At 40.2% G+C, this 18,298-nt stretch overlaps 1 protein-coding gene across 3 annotated transcripts in view; it reads left to right on the forward strand.

The window, feature by feature from the left end:
• Window positions 1-18,298, forward strand: part of Atad2b (ATPase family AAA domain containing 2B) — a 141,290-nt gene that overhangs the window by 18,983 nt on the left and 104,009 nt on the right. For all 3 annotated transcript variants that reach the window (XM_051143225.1, XM_051143214.1, XM_051143219.1), the window contains exons 2-4: window positions 14,290-14,441; window positions 17,235-17,284; window positions 17,653-17,806. In XM_051143225.1, the coding sequence (XP_050999182.1) occupies window positions 17,721-17,806 (86 nt within the window). In that variant the 5' untranslated portion in view covers window positions 14,290-14,441; window positions 17,235-17,284; window positions 17,653-17,720. The remainder of the gene's footprint in view (window positions 1-14,289; window positions 14,442-17,234; window positions 17,285-17,652; window positions 17,807-18,298) is intronic.

An 18,298-nucleotide genomic window follows, 5' to 3' on the forward strand; every position in this document is an offset into this window, starting at 1 on the left:
CCTTCATTAGAATATTTTCATGCATATATTTCATTATCTTTTGTTCTCATTGTTGGGAGTTAACACATTTTTTGTACTTAATATTTCATTTGTGATCTGCTATATAGGCATTAGCACAGTTAAAAAAAAGAATGAAGTATTTATCTTTTTAAGAAACACTATTCTTTTTTTTTTTTTTTAGATTTATTTACTTATTTATTACATACAGTATTCTGCCTGCATATGTGCCTGCACAGCGGAAGAGGGACAAGATCTCATTATAGACGATTGTGAGCCACCATGTGGTTGCTGGGAATTGAACTTAGGACCTGTGGAAGAGCAGACAGTGCTCTTAACCACTGAGCCATCTCTCCAGCCCAGAAACACTATTCTTTCTAGGTTACAGAAAACACTGCCTACGAGGTAGGGTGACCGTATGTCCTTGTTAGTTTTTGGACAATGCTTACGTGCCTGCAGTCAGTTTACACTTGTGCTTGTGCCAGGAGAATGATCAGTGTTATCAACACTCAGCTGAACATGCTTTATGTGCACACACTTAAGTTTATATGAGTTCTAGAGCTTGTTTTAGTTTTTAACTCTTTATTTTCAGCCTCTGAATGGTTGTGGATACATATATTCACCGTCTAATTTCTGCCTAATATCTTCATAGAGTGTATTCATTACATTTGACCATATACTCTCAAGTGGTGAGTACTTAGAATGCTTCAACGTTGCTGCAAGTAAAACTTTTATACAAAACCTTTTGTGGATTTGGTATGGGGATAGCTTTGAGACAGATCCCAGGAATGAGTAGACCATGTATGCACTTAACAATAATGGTACTTCAGATTTTCGGTTTTTGTTTCTTGTGTCTAGGAACAGTATATAAAAGCTCCTGTATCTGCAGATATCTGTGGATATTTAGATATTTTTTAATTACTAATTTATTTAATTACTATTTAGATATTTCCTTAATTACTGGTTTTGAGCAACTCATTATACCCATACTAATTTTATTTTGATTTTGCTTATAAAATGCCATTTAAGGTCTTGCCCCCAAGCCCCCTTTATTTTTTGTTGTTGAAGTCAATATTTTTTTCTTGTTTTCCAAAGTATTCTAGAGCACTGTGTGTATGTGCGCACATGCACCTGAGTAGGTCAGAAAAGGACATTTGTATGTCACTCTCTGTCTTCTTTCCTTGAGACAGGCTCCCTCACTGAACCTGACCTCACTGTTTTTTTGGCTCGGCTGGTGGTAGGCAAGCTCCAGGAATGCTCCTGTGTCTGCCCCTCTGTCCTCCCACCACTCTGCTGGGATTACAGGCACATATATATGCTCATGCCTAGCTTTTTGTCTTTTTGATGTGGGTGCTAGGCACTTGGATTCAGGTGCTTATGCTTTTACAGCAAGCAGTCTTAACAACTGAACTGTTTGTCCAGCCAAGCCCAGTGATTTTTTTTTTAAAAATAATTTTTATTCCATGATGGGGGCTACTATTTGTTTTTGACCTTGCATATGCATTATAGTTTTAACTTTTGTATCCCCCGCCCATTTTCTTTTTTCTTTTTCTGATACCGAGTCTAGTCATTTTATCTAGGCTGTTCTTGAATTTCTGGGTTCAAATGATCTTTCTGTCTCAGTTTTGAAGTAGCTGAGAACTTGCACGAGTGTTTGCCTGCGAGTATGCATATGCACCATTTGTGCGCTTGGTGCCTGTGAGGGCTGAAGGAGGGCATTGAATCTCCTGGAACTGGAGTTACTGTTGGTTGTGAGCCTTTGTGTGGAAGTGATCCTGGGTTCAAGAGCAACATGTATTGAGCCATCTCTCCAGAATACCCCCACTTCCCCAGGGTTTCTCTGTGTAGCCTTGGCTGTCCTGGAACTCACTCTTGAACTCACAGAAATCTACCTCCTCTGCTGGGATTAAAGGCGTGTGCCACTATACCTGGCTAGTTTTCATACTTTTATTCTTGCAGAAGTTGATGTTTTATTTGTGACCTCATAAATTCTAAGATTTGTAAAAGTGTTTTGCCTCAAAAAGTTTTGTTTTGTTTTGTGATACACCAAACTATAGTGAAATAGAAAACATTAAAACAGTAAAAACTGGGGAGTAATATAGTGTTTATTTATTGATCAAACAATCATAATAGTCAGGTATGAGTGGTGCATTATTACTTTAATCTGGGAGACAGAGACAGGTAGACCTTTGTGAATTCCAGGTCAGCCTGGTCTACATGGTGAGTTTCAGGCCAACCATGGCAACACAGTGAGACCCTGTCTCAAAAACAACAACCATAGCCAACAAAACAAAACTAACAAAGCCCCAGATATTTAAAATGTCCTTTGTTCCATGTCAGAATTCTATCTTTTATTGTTGATGTTTGTTTGGGACAGGATTGTACCATGTAGCTCTGGCTGAACTAGGATTCACAATGTAAACCAGGCTGGCCTTGAACTCACCAATATCAGCCCACCTCTGCTTCCTAAGTGCTGGCATTGAAAGTGTATACCATGCTCAGCCATTTCTTTATCTGTTTATTAAAATTTAAGACTTTTAAAGTTTTATATCTATGAGTGTTTTACATGCACGCATTATGTATGTGTACCACATGTGTGACCAGTAACCGAAGAGGTCAATAGAAAATGTCAGATCCCCTAGAACTGAGGTTATGGATGGCTGTGGACTGTCATGTTGGTGATGTGAACAGACCCAGGGTTCTCTGCAGTAATAGCAAATATTCTTTTTTTTTTTAAATAGCAAATATTCTTAACCACTGAGCCATCTCTAGCTAGCAAAGTTGGTCTTGAATCCAGGGCCCAAGTCCTCAGGATTTATACTTCAGAGTAGCTGGCTGGCACTTAGATGTATCCCACTGCCCAATTAAGATTCTACCCAGGGGACTGGAACTATCAAGTGGGTAAGAGTGACTCCTGCTCTTGGATAGGACCCACATCTGGTTCCCAGCACCCACATCTTGGTGCTCAAAAGCACCTGTAATTCCAGTTCTGTGGGATCTGATACTGTCTTCTGGCTCTTCGGTCATCTGTATGTACTCCCCCTGCCCTACCCCTTCCAAAGCCATATATACACACATGATTTTTTAAAAAGGCAATCATGGTGACAGCTACATGTGTAGGCTTAGATTTTCCAAGCCTGCTTTATTTAGGTTTCTTGAACACTTCAACCCCACTTCTAACACACTGACCAGAGGAAGGAGAGAAAGAATGTTAATAGGAAAAAGGGGCTGTGGACCTGTTTAGATGTAGTTCCTTGGGCCAGTTCCACTCTATGTTGTCAGGATACCAGTAGTCCAGTTGAATAGCCAACACCAAACAGCAACACGAATCTGTAGAGAGAGCATGATCCAGCAGAAACAGCACAAATCAGCAGAACCTGCCAGAAGTTCTTTGGAACGTTTCTCTTTGCAAAGTGAAGACTAGGGAAGACCAGCGAAAAATGCAAAAGCCCCATCCCACTGTCCATGGGGTTCTATTTATAATCCTTCCAAACCCCGTGCTCTCTCGCATGCATCTGTTCCCAGCACAGCATTGCATACTCTCTTACAAGACATCTTCCAGCAAACACAGCTGAGTCTTCAAAGAAACCAGAAACTTCTACTTCATACATGCCTTTAATCCCAGCCAGGACTACAACCAAACCAACCAACCAACCAGCTTTTTAAAAAAAGTCCACCTAAAACTTAAGCCCTTCAAATATTTTTTGTCTTTTTAGAAAATAGAGATTAGGTCTCATAGCACAGGTTAGAATGCTGGTTCTCAATCTTCCTAATGCTGCAACCTTTTAATATAGTTCCTCATGTTGTGGTAACCTGCAACCATAATTTTTTTCCTATTTTTTGAGACAGAGTTTTTGTGCATAATAGCCCTGGCCATCCTGGACTTGCTTTGTTGACCAGGCTGGCCTTGAACTCCCAGAGGTCCACCTGCCTTTGCCTCCCAGGTACTGCAACTAAAGGCATGCACTACTGTGCCTGGCTTATAAAACTTCGTATTTCTGGGGCCGGAGAGATGGTTCATCCAAAGGTCCTGAGTTCAGTTCCCAGTAACCACGTGGTAGCTCACAACCATCAATAATGAGATCTGGTGCCCTCTTCTGGTGTGCAGGTGTACATTCAGGCAGAACACTGTATACTTAATAAATTAATAAATATATCTTCAAAAACCTTTTATTTCTATTTCATAACCATAATTTTGTGACTGTTATGAATCATAATGTAAATAGTACTGGAGATAGAAGTTTCCCAGAGGGGTCACACCCCATAGTTTGAGAACCATTGGGTTAGACTCAAATTCACCCCAGTTACTTTGCCTCTGTCTTCTGAGTGCTGGAATTACAAGTTTATGCCATCCTTTCTATCTTATTTTTCTATTAAGTTCTCCTGTTATATCTTTTCCAAGAATGACCTTTTATTTTTGATACAGGGTCTCATGTAGCCTAGGCTGGCCTAGAACTTTGGGGGAGTCCTCCTATCTCAGTTGCCCAGGTGCTGGAGTTAGAGATATGTATCACCATCAGGTCCAGTATATTACATTAAAAAAAAAACATTATCAATAAAGTAATGTAGCAGAAAGTTTGTGTTATAGCTTAGTCCTATAATCCAAACACTTGAGAGACTGAGGCAAGGGTGGCTACTAAGTTTGAGGCTAACTGGGCTACATAGTAGACTTAGGGGCAGCCTGGGCCACATAGTCTCAAAAACAACAGCAAGAAAAGAGAAGAAAAAAGATGCTCCTTTTCTGTTTCCCTGCCTCTCCCCACTTCTTGAATGGTTTATAATGTGAAAAGTTTCTCCTGTGTCTCTGAGCCTCTTCTGCCTGCTTTAATTTATGGCAGAGCCTGCTACCACCTTCCTTGGATTGTCTCTTATGGTGCCAAAATGTGGAGACTAGAGAGAGGTGCTGAAGGCAGGGAGAAGTTTTACTAGGCACAGCTGTAGCACCTGAGTTTGGGCAGGGTCAGAGGGGTCTCAGTGTGTTCAGTTTGAGTAGAGCTGGGAGTTGGTTACAGCAGGGGGCTCTGATGCTAGAGCGAGGTCAGCCATGATGATCAAGTTCCTGCTTGGTTTGGTTGGTACAAGGTAGGTTGGAAAAGGTCAAGGTTCACTGAATGTGTGTGTATGAGGAAACAGATGACCCCTCAGCACCTATCATTTGGAGCTATAGATGAACATGGGATAGTGGATGTCCCATAGCCCAGTTTTGACCTATCACAGATTTACCTCTTGTGGCTCCACTTGCAGCAGTTACTGGAAAGGCTGGCTAGCAATGTCTTGGCTGTCCCTAAGTACTGTCCAGGCGAGTGACCACCATAGAAATCTTGGGGGTACTTGGTCAAGGCCAACCATTTGCCAGAGCCTACAGCTTCACCCAGCTCATGCTGGGCTGTCTTTATTAGCTTCCATATCCAAGAAAGTGTATCCCATAGCCTCCTGAGCCTGGATGTCTGCTCTTTCTCCTGCCCCCTCTTATGAGACAGGGTCTTGCTATGTAGCTTTGGTTGTTCTGGAGTTTTACGTAGAAGAGGTTGGAGTTGAACTGCCTCTGTCTCTTTGTGCTGGCTTTACAGGTACGCTACCATGTCTCTTCTCTTTTGGGGCAAGTGAAATCACTGCGTTAGAGATGTTTGTATTTTTTTTAAAGATTTATTCATTTATTTAATGTATGAATGCTCTATCTGCATGTACACCTGCATGCCATAAGAGAGTATCAGATCACATTATAGATGGTTGTGAACTATCATGTGGTTGCTGGGAATCGAACTCAGGACTTTTGGAAGAGCAGCCAGTGCTCTTAACCGCTGAGCCATCTCTCCAGCCCTAGAGGTGTTTGTATTTTATTTAAAATTTTTATTTGTGATCACGTGTGTGTGTGTGTGTGTGTGTGTGTGTAGGGCACATGTGCCACCGTGTGCATGTGGAGGTCAGAGGACACTTTGTGTAGTCCATTCCTTCCATTTATCACCACGTGGATCCTAGGGATCAAATTCAGGTTGCCAGGCTTGTGAAGCAAGCAGCTTTTCTTGCTGAGAGACATCTTGTTAGATCTCTTTTAATTTGTATAGACTTGCCCTACAAAGAGACTAAATAAAATTATCCTCGCTCTACAGTAGTCTCAGTATTTAAATTTTTATATGCCTAGGAGTTAGGTTTTAACTTTCTTAAAAGGCAGGGGCTGCCACTCCTTATAATCTTAGTCTATCAAACAAGAGTAGGTACCTAATAAATGATGTTGAAGGTATGAGTCAGTGAAGGTAAAAGCTATGAGTCTCTGCCCTTGAGACCATATGTCCCTTACTCTTTTAACAGTCGTTACAGTTTCACGTTCATAGTGGTGGTGCTGCAGTTGTGGGGCTGAGGCTAGCTCCCAAGCCTGTGTACTCTACTCAGTCATGGCTCACATTGTATGGTATCTATCCCCACTGCTCACTACTACTTAAGATCAAACTTAGAACGTTGTGTGGGAATATTTCTGAGCCACAATCTCCAGCCTCTTTTTCATCTTCTGGTAGTGGAACAGTTTACGATTAAAAGCAAAAACTACCATCCAGAGAATTCTGTCTGAAAAAAGTGCATTTAAGTTATTGTAGACTGATTTTATTTTTCTGTAACTTCTAGCAACTGTCACTTGCATGTCTGTCTCTTTTGGCTTATATATATTTTGTAATGATTGTTTAGAAACAGTATAGTAAACATTGCTTTTGGGATATTTGAAGATTATTCAGGACATTTTGTGTGCCTGTAGTTTCAGGACTTGGTAGACAACGGCTGGCTTCAAGTAAATAAAAAGCAGTCCGAGTTTTGTTTTCTGCAGTCATGGTAACTGCTACCTCTGTGCATTCTTTCTACAAATAAAAGAAAGAAAGAAAGAAAGGAAAAAAAGGATCAGCTTTCTAATAAGACCTGGAATATGCCTGGTGCCCCCCTCACTTAAAAGGTAGACTAACAGGTGGTCTTACTAAGAAAATTGGAAAAGACTGTTCATACCTACAGAGTTTATGCTCTAACTGTGAGAACTTTGTATCTATTAATAGTTATTATTTCTGGTTTTTCATTTTTTGAGAATTGTGACTTTTTATCAACCTGATGAATTTTATTGATTTCTACTAAGTCATTTTTACCCCTCTTATTGTCTTCTGTACATAGTAGGTTTTCAATAAATGTTTGTTAATTGAATTTATTTTCTTAGTTTAATATCTTTTCCTACACATGGATTGTAATTACTCTGACAGATTGCTAAATAGCTGTGGGTAGATTGCATAATCTCTCTGAAATATCTTTGTCATGAAACTAGTAACACCTACTCTCAAAGGGTTAGGCTATAATTAGCTAGTAAAGTGCTTTGAAGATGAAGAAGCTAAGGTTGAGCATATGATCAGCTTATTAAAGGTAAATTGTTAGTATCAGGTTTGTAGATAAAAGCTTTCCCAAACCTTGAAGATAATTAAATGGTGTTAAAATAATTATTTTGTACCCATTTACATGTGGTTATTTGTATGACCTAAATCCTTAGATTCTTTGGAAGGAGGAAGCCTTTTGTAATACTATGTATGCTGAGATCTGGTCTTCATTATGTCCATGTTGAAACCCTCTCATGACAAAAGAAGGGACTGCATAGGTCTAGCACATCCCGTAGGGTGCTGTGCTCAGATGATACTAGAACTGTGTTATTTACCCGAAGCCCTCAAACTTGCACACTAAGCACCATTTAAAGGCCCTCGTTAGACTCACTCCACCTCCAGAGATTCTGGTTCAACAGGTTGTAGTCTATGATGACTAACACAGGTATGGTCTGATGTGGGTGATATTTGGACAGCAGTTTGAGAGAAGCTTATTTTGTTTATTTTGTTTTCTTTCTCTGTGTAGCCCAGAACTCATTCTATAGACCAGGTTGCCTTCCAATTCAAAGATTTGTCTGCCTTTGCCTTCTGAGTGTTCGGAGTAAAGGCATGCACCATCGTGCTTAGCCAGAGCTTTTTTTTTTTTCCTTTTTCTTTTTTACCCCAGAGCTGAGGACTGAACCCAGAGCCTTGCACTTGCTGGCAACTGCTCTACTACTAAGCTAAATCCCCAACCTCAACAACAACAACAACAACAACAACAACAACTTCTTCTTTAAATGTAAAGGATATTTTCTTTTTATTTATTCTTCTCTCATATAATACATCCCAGCCACAGCTTCTCCTGCCTCTGTCTCCAGAGTGGTGGCATGTGCCACCAGGGCTGGCCCAAAACTTCTTAATGCTGGAATTAGAAGGTCTATTAAGATACAAGAATGGCCAGTAACAAATATGAAAGCTCACTTATTGATATTTAGAAAATTATGTGGACAGATTACTTAAAAGGTACTAGAACTCAAAAAAATTTTACTTTTATATGTTTAATTCCTTAGTACATAGTACTTGTCTTCAGAGGTTTTTTTTTTTAACACGTTAATATTTGCAGATAAAGAACTTGGTCAAATAAGCTGTGAAATAATGATGTATAAATGTTGTAGATGTGAGGAAGATACAGTAATTTAGGTTAGATTTTTTTTTTTCAAGAAGATGCAATTAAAAAAAAAAAGAGAATCTTAAATGATGAGGAATAGGACATGATTAGAAGGAATCGTGCTGGCAGGATGGGACGGTGTACTCCCAGCACTCTGGAGGCAGAGAGGGACAGAAAGGGGCAAGAGAGGCGGAGGCTAAGGAGAGGCAGATCTCTGTGAGTTTGAGGCCAGCCTGGTCTACAGAGCAAGACTAGGCCAGCCAGAGCCACATAGTGAGATCTTGTATCAAAGAAAAGAAGGAGGAATATTGCTGACTTGTATTATCTACATTGGTAAAGCAGCTTATAGGTATTAGTTACTATACCACAATATACTTGAGCTTAGAAGATATGGCATTTCTCCTCAGTGAGTACTTTAGAATATGTTCTGTTAGAGGGATGAACCACTGAGCAAGCACTTGGCCATTGTATACATCCCAAGTCTAATAGGCACTTAAGTCACTAGGTTTTTTTTTTTTTTTTTTTTTTGTTGTTGTTGTTAAAATGATTTCTGATTCAAGAAGTCTGAGAATGGAGTCCAAGATTCTCTGTGTGTCTGTATTCTCTCCCCTCTCCCTGAAGTCTGATACAAGGTCTCATGCAGCCCTGGTTGTCTTGGCATTCCCTATGTAGACTAGGCTGGCCTTTTAAGCACATAGAGATAGAGCCACCTGCCTCTGCCTACTGAGTGCTAGGATTAAATGTGTGTACTACCAGGTTCAGCAGATTTTGTGTTTTCTTTTTCCCCCTTAATGTTTAAAATTATTTTTAAATTTTATGTGCATGGGTGTTTTGGCCGTGTATATGCCTATGCGTCACATGCATCCAGGTGCCAGAAGAGAGTGTTGGATATCCTGGAACTGGATATACATATGGTAACGTGACACCATATGGTGCTGGGAATTGAACCTAGATCAGCTGGAAGAGTAGCCAGCGCTCTTAACCACTGAGCCGTCCCCCCAGCTTCACAATCTGTGTTTTTAATGGCTCCCAGACTGACGATGCCTGTGCGGTTTTGGTCTTCTAGTACACTGTTATTATGAATGTCTTGGAGGAATCATTGACTTAGTGGCTCTTAAGGTATTTTCTCTTTGGGAGACCATAAGTATAATAGAATGCAGTTTCTGACGTAGAATAAAGAAAACTATTTTAGAAATGAAAGGACTGAGTTTTAGGTGCCTGCCTTCCTACCTTCCTTCCTTCCTTCCTTCTTGCCTTCCTGCCTTCCTACCTGTTTGCCTTCCTTCCTTCCTGCCTGCCTTCCTACCTGTTTGCCTTCCTTCCTTCCTTCCTGCCTTCTTTCCTTCCTTCCTTCCTTCCTGCCTTCCTGCCTTCCTTCCTTCCTGCCTTCCTTCCCATACTAGCCTTGAATTTGTGGTTTTCTTGCTGTATCCCAAGTGCTGGGATTTCAGGCATGTGCTACCATGCTTAGTTCCTATGTTGAGTAATTGCTTTTCTTTTTGTGTTGTCAGTATTAGTACTTGTGGCTTTAAAAATAGTTCATACTCTGCAACAGGTGGAGAGCAATGCAGCAAGCCACAACCAATTGAAACCCAGAGTTGTGGAGCCAAGTCCCAAATGATACATGTATAAAACACTCCTGCACGTAAGGATCAAGGAACATTGTGGAATAGGGGGCGCACAGACTGTAAGAGCCAGAGGATCTTGGGGTTTTCTGTGAGACTGTAGTCTCCTAGTAATGTCAGAAGCTACACCCATAAAGTCCCACCATGACCTCCCAAACATGAGCTGGACCCTACACAGAGAACTACACACAGCCGAGGAAAGGGGGGCGGGGCAGGAGAGATGCTCTGGAAGAGCACACCAATTGGTTGTCCAATGCCAAATGGTCAGCTCTGTAAATACATATACAAGTAACATTATGGGGAGTGAGTAGGTTATATTTAGGTATATGTATGTTATGCATGCAGTACCAATTAATGAAAAAAGAAGCCATGAATTCGAAGGAATGTAGGGAGGGGTATATGGTCACGTTAAAGGACAAAAGAGAAAGAAGAAATGTTGAAAAATAAAGTACATTTTTTTTTTTAAAGAAAAAGAAAAAAAAACTTCAACCCAATTAAGAAATGGGGCTTGGAACTAAACAGAGAATTCTCAACAGAGGAATATCAAATGGCTGAGAAACACTTAAAGAAATGTTCAGCCTCCTTAGTCATCAGGGAAATGCAAATCAAAACAACTCTGAGATTCCGTCTTACACTCATCAGAATGGCTAAGATCAAAAATTCAAGCGACACCACATGCTGGCGAGGATGTGGAGAAAGAGGAACACTCCTTCATTGCTGGTGGGAATGCAAACTAGTACAGCCACTTTGGAAATCTATCTGGTGCTATCTCAGAAAAATGGGAATAGGGCTTCCTCAAGACCCAGCTATTCCACTCCTTGGAATATACCCAGAAGATGCTCCAGCACACAACAAGAAAATTTGCTCAACCATGTTCATAGCAGCCTTATTCATAATAGCCAGAACATGGAAACAGCCTAAGTGTCCATCAGTAGAAGAATGGATAAAGAAACTGTGGCACATATACACTATGGAACACTACTCAGCTATTAAAAACAAGGAATTCCCAAAATTTGTGGACAAATGGATTGAGCTAGAAATGATCATAATGAGTGAGTTAACCCAGAAGCAGAAAGACTTAAATGGTATATACTCACTTATATCTGCATACTAGCCCAAGGGGCATGTCCCATGAAAGCCTTCACTTACCAGGAAACTGGGACAGAGGGGAGGACATCCTATTGGGACGCTAGATGAAAGAAGCATGGGAGAATAACAAAGTAGAAGGATCCAGAGGGTCCTAGAAGCCTACAAGTAGGACATTATGATAGGTAGATTTGGGCCCAGGGGGTCCCGCTCAAACTAAGGCACCAGCCAAGGACAATACAGGTGGTAAACTTTAAACCCCTACCCAGATCTAGCCAATGGTCAGAACATTCTCCACAGTTGAGTGGAGAGTGGGATATGACTTTCTCACGTACTCTGGTGCCTCACATTTGACCATGTCCCCTGGAGGGGGAGACCTGGTGGCACTCAGAGGAAGGACAGCAGGTTACCAAGAAGAGACTTGATACCCTATGAGCATATACAGGAGGAGGTAATCCCCCTCAGGAACAGTCATAGGGGAGGGGAATAAGGGGAAAATGGGAGGGAGGGAAGAATGGGAGGATACAAGGGATGCGATAACCATTGAGATGTAACAAGAATAAATTAATAATAATAAAAAAACCTTCATGACATCCACGTGGGATGACACACCTTGAATCCCAGCACTTAGATGGCAAAGACAGCTTTGAGGCCAGCTAGCTTTGTATAGTTCTAGAGGAAAACTGTCTATTAAATGGGTGTCTTTAGATGTCCATGGACACCTTTGATCACGTACTTTCTAGTAAGTTTTTCTTGATGGTACTTCATGGACACAAAATGCTACCACTGATCTACAGTCTCAGCTCCTAATAACTACATTTCTGCTATTATAATACTGATATCTTGCTTTGGGAAAATATAAAAATGTGTATTTACATATTTTAAAAATTATGTATTTACTATGTACACAGTATTCTCCCTGCATGTGTACCTGTACACCAGAAGAGGGCACCATCTCAATTTAGATGCTTATGAGCCACCATGTGTTTGCTGGGAATTGAACTCAGGTCCTCTGGAAGAGCAACTGGTGCTCTTAACCTCTGAGCCATCTCTCCAGCCCACCGAATGTACATTTACAAATTGGATAATTTTAATGCATTTTTAATGTATAGAATAAAAGGAAACAATTAGATTTTCTAAGGTTTTTTTTCCCCCTCCCTTGAGTCAGGGTCACCCTATGTTTCCCAGGCTGTCCTTGATCTAGGCAGCCTCCGGTGCCTAGATTTAGATTTTCGCAAAAATTTTTTTTATGTTAGGCATATTGCTGCTGGCTATATGTGCCTTTGAAATACTTATCTAGAATGGCAGATGATACCTTTTTCTCTTTGTGGTGCTGTAGATCAAGCGTAGGGCCATTTTTGTTGTTGAGACTGATGTGTAGCAGAGGAGGCTAGCCTTGACGTCCTGATCTACCTGGCTCCACCTTCCCAGTGCTGGGATTACAGGTGTGTGTTGCCATGACCAGCTGCTGTTGTTCTCTCAGATACACACACACACACACACACACACACACACACACACACACACACACACACAGAGGTTTAGGCTGAATTCTTGAAATCCTCCTGCCTTAGTTTCCTAGGTGTTGGGATTACAGGTATGAGCCACCAAGCCCAGTTAAATAAATGTATAGATAATATTGGAAGCCAGGCTTATATTTGAGAAGGGTTTATAAATGTTGAAGAGAAATTAAAGGGTGGAATTAAGATGTGGGATAGAAATGAACAGTTTTGGGATAAGTTCATGTCTTTCACTATTTATGTCTTAGAAATAGTTTTGTATCTGCTGGTGCTTAGATGCTCGTGGTTCTCCGTTTCTGGAGAGGGCTTTCTAGTGGTGCAGCTCCAGGGACAGCAAGCACACTTGGTATTAGTTCTTGGTTTTCAAATACCACCTTTTACCAAAAGGAACCGAGGATCCTTGCAGGAATGATTATTTATAGAGCCAGAAAGAGAAAATACAAAACGAGTCCTGGGAATTCTGTTTTTAAAAAAAAGTATTAAAAATGATGGGATATGTCAGAAGATGCAGGAATCACTTTTTAAGCGGCTCCTTTTGGCCAAAGCAACAAAATAAGAGTAAAGTGTTAAGATTTGTAACGTAGAGAATCCATGAACCTATGTTGATGGAAATGAGTAAATTAGTGAGGAAGAAGAATGGCTTCTCTTAAAGCAGAATGCCAACTAAAAGTGAGGACGAGAGTCACTGGCACAGTGAAGCTCGGGTGAAGGCTGCCTCAGAGTCAGCCAGGACGTTGGTAAGTTATCAGAATACTATGTAGTAAAACAGATGGAAAAACCTGACAGATACCAGCTTGACCTGATGACTATGGTCAAGTGATGGGGGAAGAGTGAGTGTCGTGTACATAACATAATTTGCATGCATTCTTTCTATAATGTATGGCCTAAATCAAATTATGAGGAAGATCACCTAGACCCAGTCTGAAGGGTTGGCTTAGCAAATGACAGCTGTTGCCTAGCTGTTCTTCCCTTCTTTCCCTTCATGTCCACGCTCCCTTCCCTTTTATCTCTTGGTTTTTCAGAGATAGGGTCTTCACTGTAGTTCTGGCTGTTTTCACATTTGAGCTAATCCTTGTGCTTCAGCCTCTGAGGGTTACTGTGTGAGCTATCGTGCTAGCCTGAAAACTGTCATGCGAGGCTGAAAACTCGGTATTCATACAGTCAAGATTGTTAAAGAGAATTAAAGACAGGTTTTGCTGCAAAGCGAAGGAGAGAGATCTGACCATTAAATACAGTGAGCTCCTAGACAGGATCTTGGACTTGAAAGAGATGTGGAGAAACTTTCTAAAATTTGAATGGGTTGTTATGTGTTATGATTTCCTAAATTGGAAAATTCCATGGTAGTAAAGTGTCCTTGCTTTGGGATTTGTGTGCTGGAGTATTTAGGCAAGAGTGAGATATCAAGTCACAGAGAGATACATAGGCACTCCAGCCATAGACGTCTTTATTTTTTGAGACATGTTTATAGGCTGGTTCAAATTCCTTATATATAAATTAAAAGAAATGCATTATTATCCAAGCATATTAATCCTGATAGGAGCAATATATACATTTTTATTGCTGTCTTTCAGAAAGCTGAAGTGGACGGTAGCTTAAGTGATAGCCACGTATCTCCTCCAGCCAAACGCACTTTGAAACAGCCAGATTCTGTTTGCAAAGACAAATCAAAATCACGAAGTACTGGTCAGCGAGAGGAATGGAACATACCAACTGGTCAGGCCAGGTGAGGACTCATTTCTGTCTTTCACGAATTCATGGATTATATGCTATGATTAGGCTGATAGCAGTGTTAATTTTCTTTAAAATGAAAGTATCTTATAAATATTCATGTATATTTTTAATTGATATTAGACTTATTTTAAATTTTCTGTAATTTTATTTTTCCAAATATGTATTTGTTTTATAAAGACATGTATATCATGTACCAGAGACTATTATTACTAAAAGAATAGGGATTTTGTGGGTCTTGAATATACATGCATATTTATAATTCTGAGTTTCATTTTAGCCCTACTTTTAAAGCATTTATTTAATTTGTATCAGCATACATGTTGTACACAAGTGCATTATAGTGGGTTTGGGAGGTTACAGAACAACTTGCAGGAGTCTGTTCTCTTCTTCCATCATGTAGATCTTGGGAATCAAGCTGAGGTTGTCAGGCTTAGTGGCAAGGACTCCTATCCACAGAGCCGTCTAACTAGCCCTATCTACTTACTTAGTTTTTGGTAGAGAGTCTCATATAGCCTAGGCTGGCCTGGGGCTTGTTATGTAGTGAGGCAGACCTTGAACTCTGGATTTTCTTGCTCCCACCCCCGAAGTACTGGGGTATATGAGTGCACTATTGTGCTCAGCTCTTCTCTATACAGAGAAATGGTGCCAATGATTGATACTGTCAGGTACTTGAATTGCTTGAATGTTTTGTTTTCATTTTGTCTCTATCTCCTGGTGAGGCAGTGGTAGTTGGGTTTGAACACAGCCCTAGCCCTCTTTCTTTTCCTTTCCTTTCCTTTCTTCCTTCCTTCCTTCCTTTCTTTTTGTTTTTTGTTTTCAAAATAGGCTTTCTCTGTGTAACAGCTCTAGCTGTCCTGGAACTTGCTCTGTAGACCAGGCTGGCCTCGAACTCTCAGAGATACACCTGCCTCTGCCTCCCTAGTGCTGGCATTAAAGGTGTGTGCCACCACTACATTATCTATCTTTCTTTCTTTCTTTCTTTCTTTCTTTCTTTCTTTCTTTCTTTCTTTTTTTCTCCTGAGACAGGGTTTCTCTGTGTATCCTTTGCTGCCCTGGACTCGCTTTGTAGACCAGGCTGGCCTTGAACTCACAGAGATCCGCCTGCCTCTGCCTACCTGAGTGCTGGGATTACAAATGTACACTACCATGCCCAGCTAGCTACCCAGCCCTCGTTATTTCTTTTTTTTAAAATTTATTTATTTTTATTTTATGTCCATTGGTGTTTTGCCTGCATGTATGTCTGTGTGAGAATGTCAGATTCTGGAGTTATAGATAGTTGTAAGCTGCCATGTGGGTGCTGGGGATCGAACCTGGGTCCTCTGGAAGACCTGTCAGTGCTCTTAACCGCTGAGTCATTTCTTCAGCCCCCAGCCCTCTTTCTTAAAAGTAGGTTTTTCTTTCTTTCTTTCTTTTTTTTTTTTTTTGGTTTTTTCGAGACAGGGTTTCTCTGTGTAGCCTTGGCCATCCTGGACTCACTTTGTAGACCAGGCTGGCCTTGAACTCACAGCGATCCGCCCGCCTCTGCTTCCCGAGTGCTGGGATTAAAGGCATGCGCCACCACGCCCAGCAAAAGTAGTTTTTTCATTAACAACAAAATAAGTAAACTATTGTCTTTAGAGCAGAACAGAACCATATTGTGCTTTTTTCCTCCCAGTGTGCTTTTTTTCCTCCCAGTGATGTTCTTGGTGTCCAGAAAAGCTTGTTTTTAAAAGTTAGTTAATTACTTTATGGAATGATTTTAAGATTGCTTCTTTCAGTTTTGAATAATTAAAAAAAGTATTTATACAGTGTTCAGCCTCCATCTAACACCCACAGGCCAGAAGAGGGCACCAGGTCTCATTATAGATGGTTGTGAGCTACCATGTGGTTGCTGGGAATTGAACTAAGGACCCTTCGAAGAGCAGCCAGTGCTCTTAACTTCTGAGCCATCTCTCCAGCCTCCAGTTTTGAATAATTTAATGATGTAAAATTTTAATCATTTATAGCTACATCCATCCAAAATTTATTTGGCACCAAGACTTGTGAATAAACTGATAATTTGAAAATAAACTGAGTTAATGTTATGTTGGGACCAGTGCCAAAGTGTACTTTTGAGGTAATAAAAGTGATTCTTTGTAGTTTTAAGTTGATTTTGAGAATGGTTTTGGAGCATCCCCAAAAAGCACCGTGTGGCAGCAACATAGAGCACGTGTATTACAGAGCTGCTTTGCACTCACGTCCATATGCCTGGAGTTCATGCATATGGGTGCCAAGTGCTGAACGTGGAATTTTACTTTTGAGCTTATACTGAGACAGGCGTTTTGTTTTCCAGAGAAAAGGGAGAATAGATCTTTGTGTGTGTTTTAAAATGGATTGAAGATGTGTCATAATTTGAAAATTATCAAATGTTTTTGATAGTAAAGTAAATTTTTTTCTCTCTTACAGTTTGTGTGAATAATTTTGTCATAGCTCAGAATTTATTTTCTCAGTGAAGCCTATAGTTATTGTCTGTTGCTGTGACTCCTTATGGTCTTGGTTAAATTTATGCTGCTTAACCTTAATCTTTTAATAGGATTTGAATTGGTACAGTTGACAACAAAGTTAATTCAGCTTATAATTTATTAGAATTTCTCTTGAAATAATAAAATGACTCTTAGCTAGTATATTGTAACTGATATGTTATCAAAGTAAACTATGTTTATTTCACAAATAAACATTTTAAAGATGGAAAATGATAGCATTATTCATTTTTGCTTATCTAAACAAATATTGATATGTTTGTGTAGTAAACATATTTGTATTCTAGGTTAACTTCTCAGCCTGGTGCTACATTACCAAACGGACACAGTAGCTTGTGTAAGTATCCTGCTGGGAAACTGGTTAATATTGAAATTCTTACAGTGATGTTAAGTTAAGCATGAAAGCGGACAACAGTGTAATGTACTACTACTATTACTACTAGGAATTGAGCTGTGGTCCTTCTGCATGACCCAAAAGTTTCCCACTTCTGAGCCATACATTTCAACACCTCAGAGTGATTTAATACTCATCATATAATTAAAAATGACTGAATTTCATTTATAGCAAAAAACCTGAGAATCTTGATTATTTAATATTAATACCATTTAAGAGGTTATATTTAGTTTTTTTAGCCTTTTAAAATTTTGATTTCCCCCCCTATATTCTGTACTCAGCACTTTGAAATGAAACTCTCTCTTTTGCAGCCCTTCGAAGCCATCCCCTTCGAGGGGAAAAGAAAGGAGATGGCGACCTTTCCTGTATAAATGGTGACATGGAAGTCAGAAAAAGTTGTCGGTCCAGGAAAAACAGATTTGAAAGTGTGAATCAGAGCTTATTATTTGACCAACTAGTAAATAGGTATGAGTGTTTATGCATTAATCAGTTTCATTTATTTTTTTAATTTTAAGCTGTGTGTGTGTGTGTTATCTGTTTGAAAGTGTATGGAGAGGGCTATTGGAGAGCAGAGGTTGACAGAGTGTTAGGACTGTTTTCTTCCTCAATTGCTCTTATGTTTGAGATAGACTCTCCCTGAACCTGGAACAAAGCAATTGGCTAGATTGGCCACCCGCGGGCTCCAGGGATCTCCCTTTCTCTACCTCTCCGCTCACACATGTTGCTATCCACCCCCCCCCCCCAACTTTTTTTTTTTTTTTACATGAGTGCCATTTCCATTTTTTACTTGAACTTAGGTCTATATGTTGCATGGCAAGGACTTTATCCACTGAGCCATTTCCCCAAGCTCTGCTTTTTTGTTGGGCATGAGGTGGAGGTTGTCCTTGAACTTGTGATGCACTACCTCAACTTCCTGAGTGCTGAAATCACAACCACGTACCACCATGTCTTTTTTCT

Source organism: Acomys russatus, chromosome 1, assembly GCF_903995435.1.
Source record: "Acomys russatus chromosome 1, mAcoRus1.1, whole genome shotgun sequence".
In the NCBI taxonomy this organism is placed as follows: domain Eukaryota; kingdom Metazoa; phylum Chordata; class Mammalia; order Rodentia; family Muridae; genus Acomys; species Acomys russatus.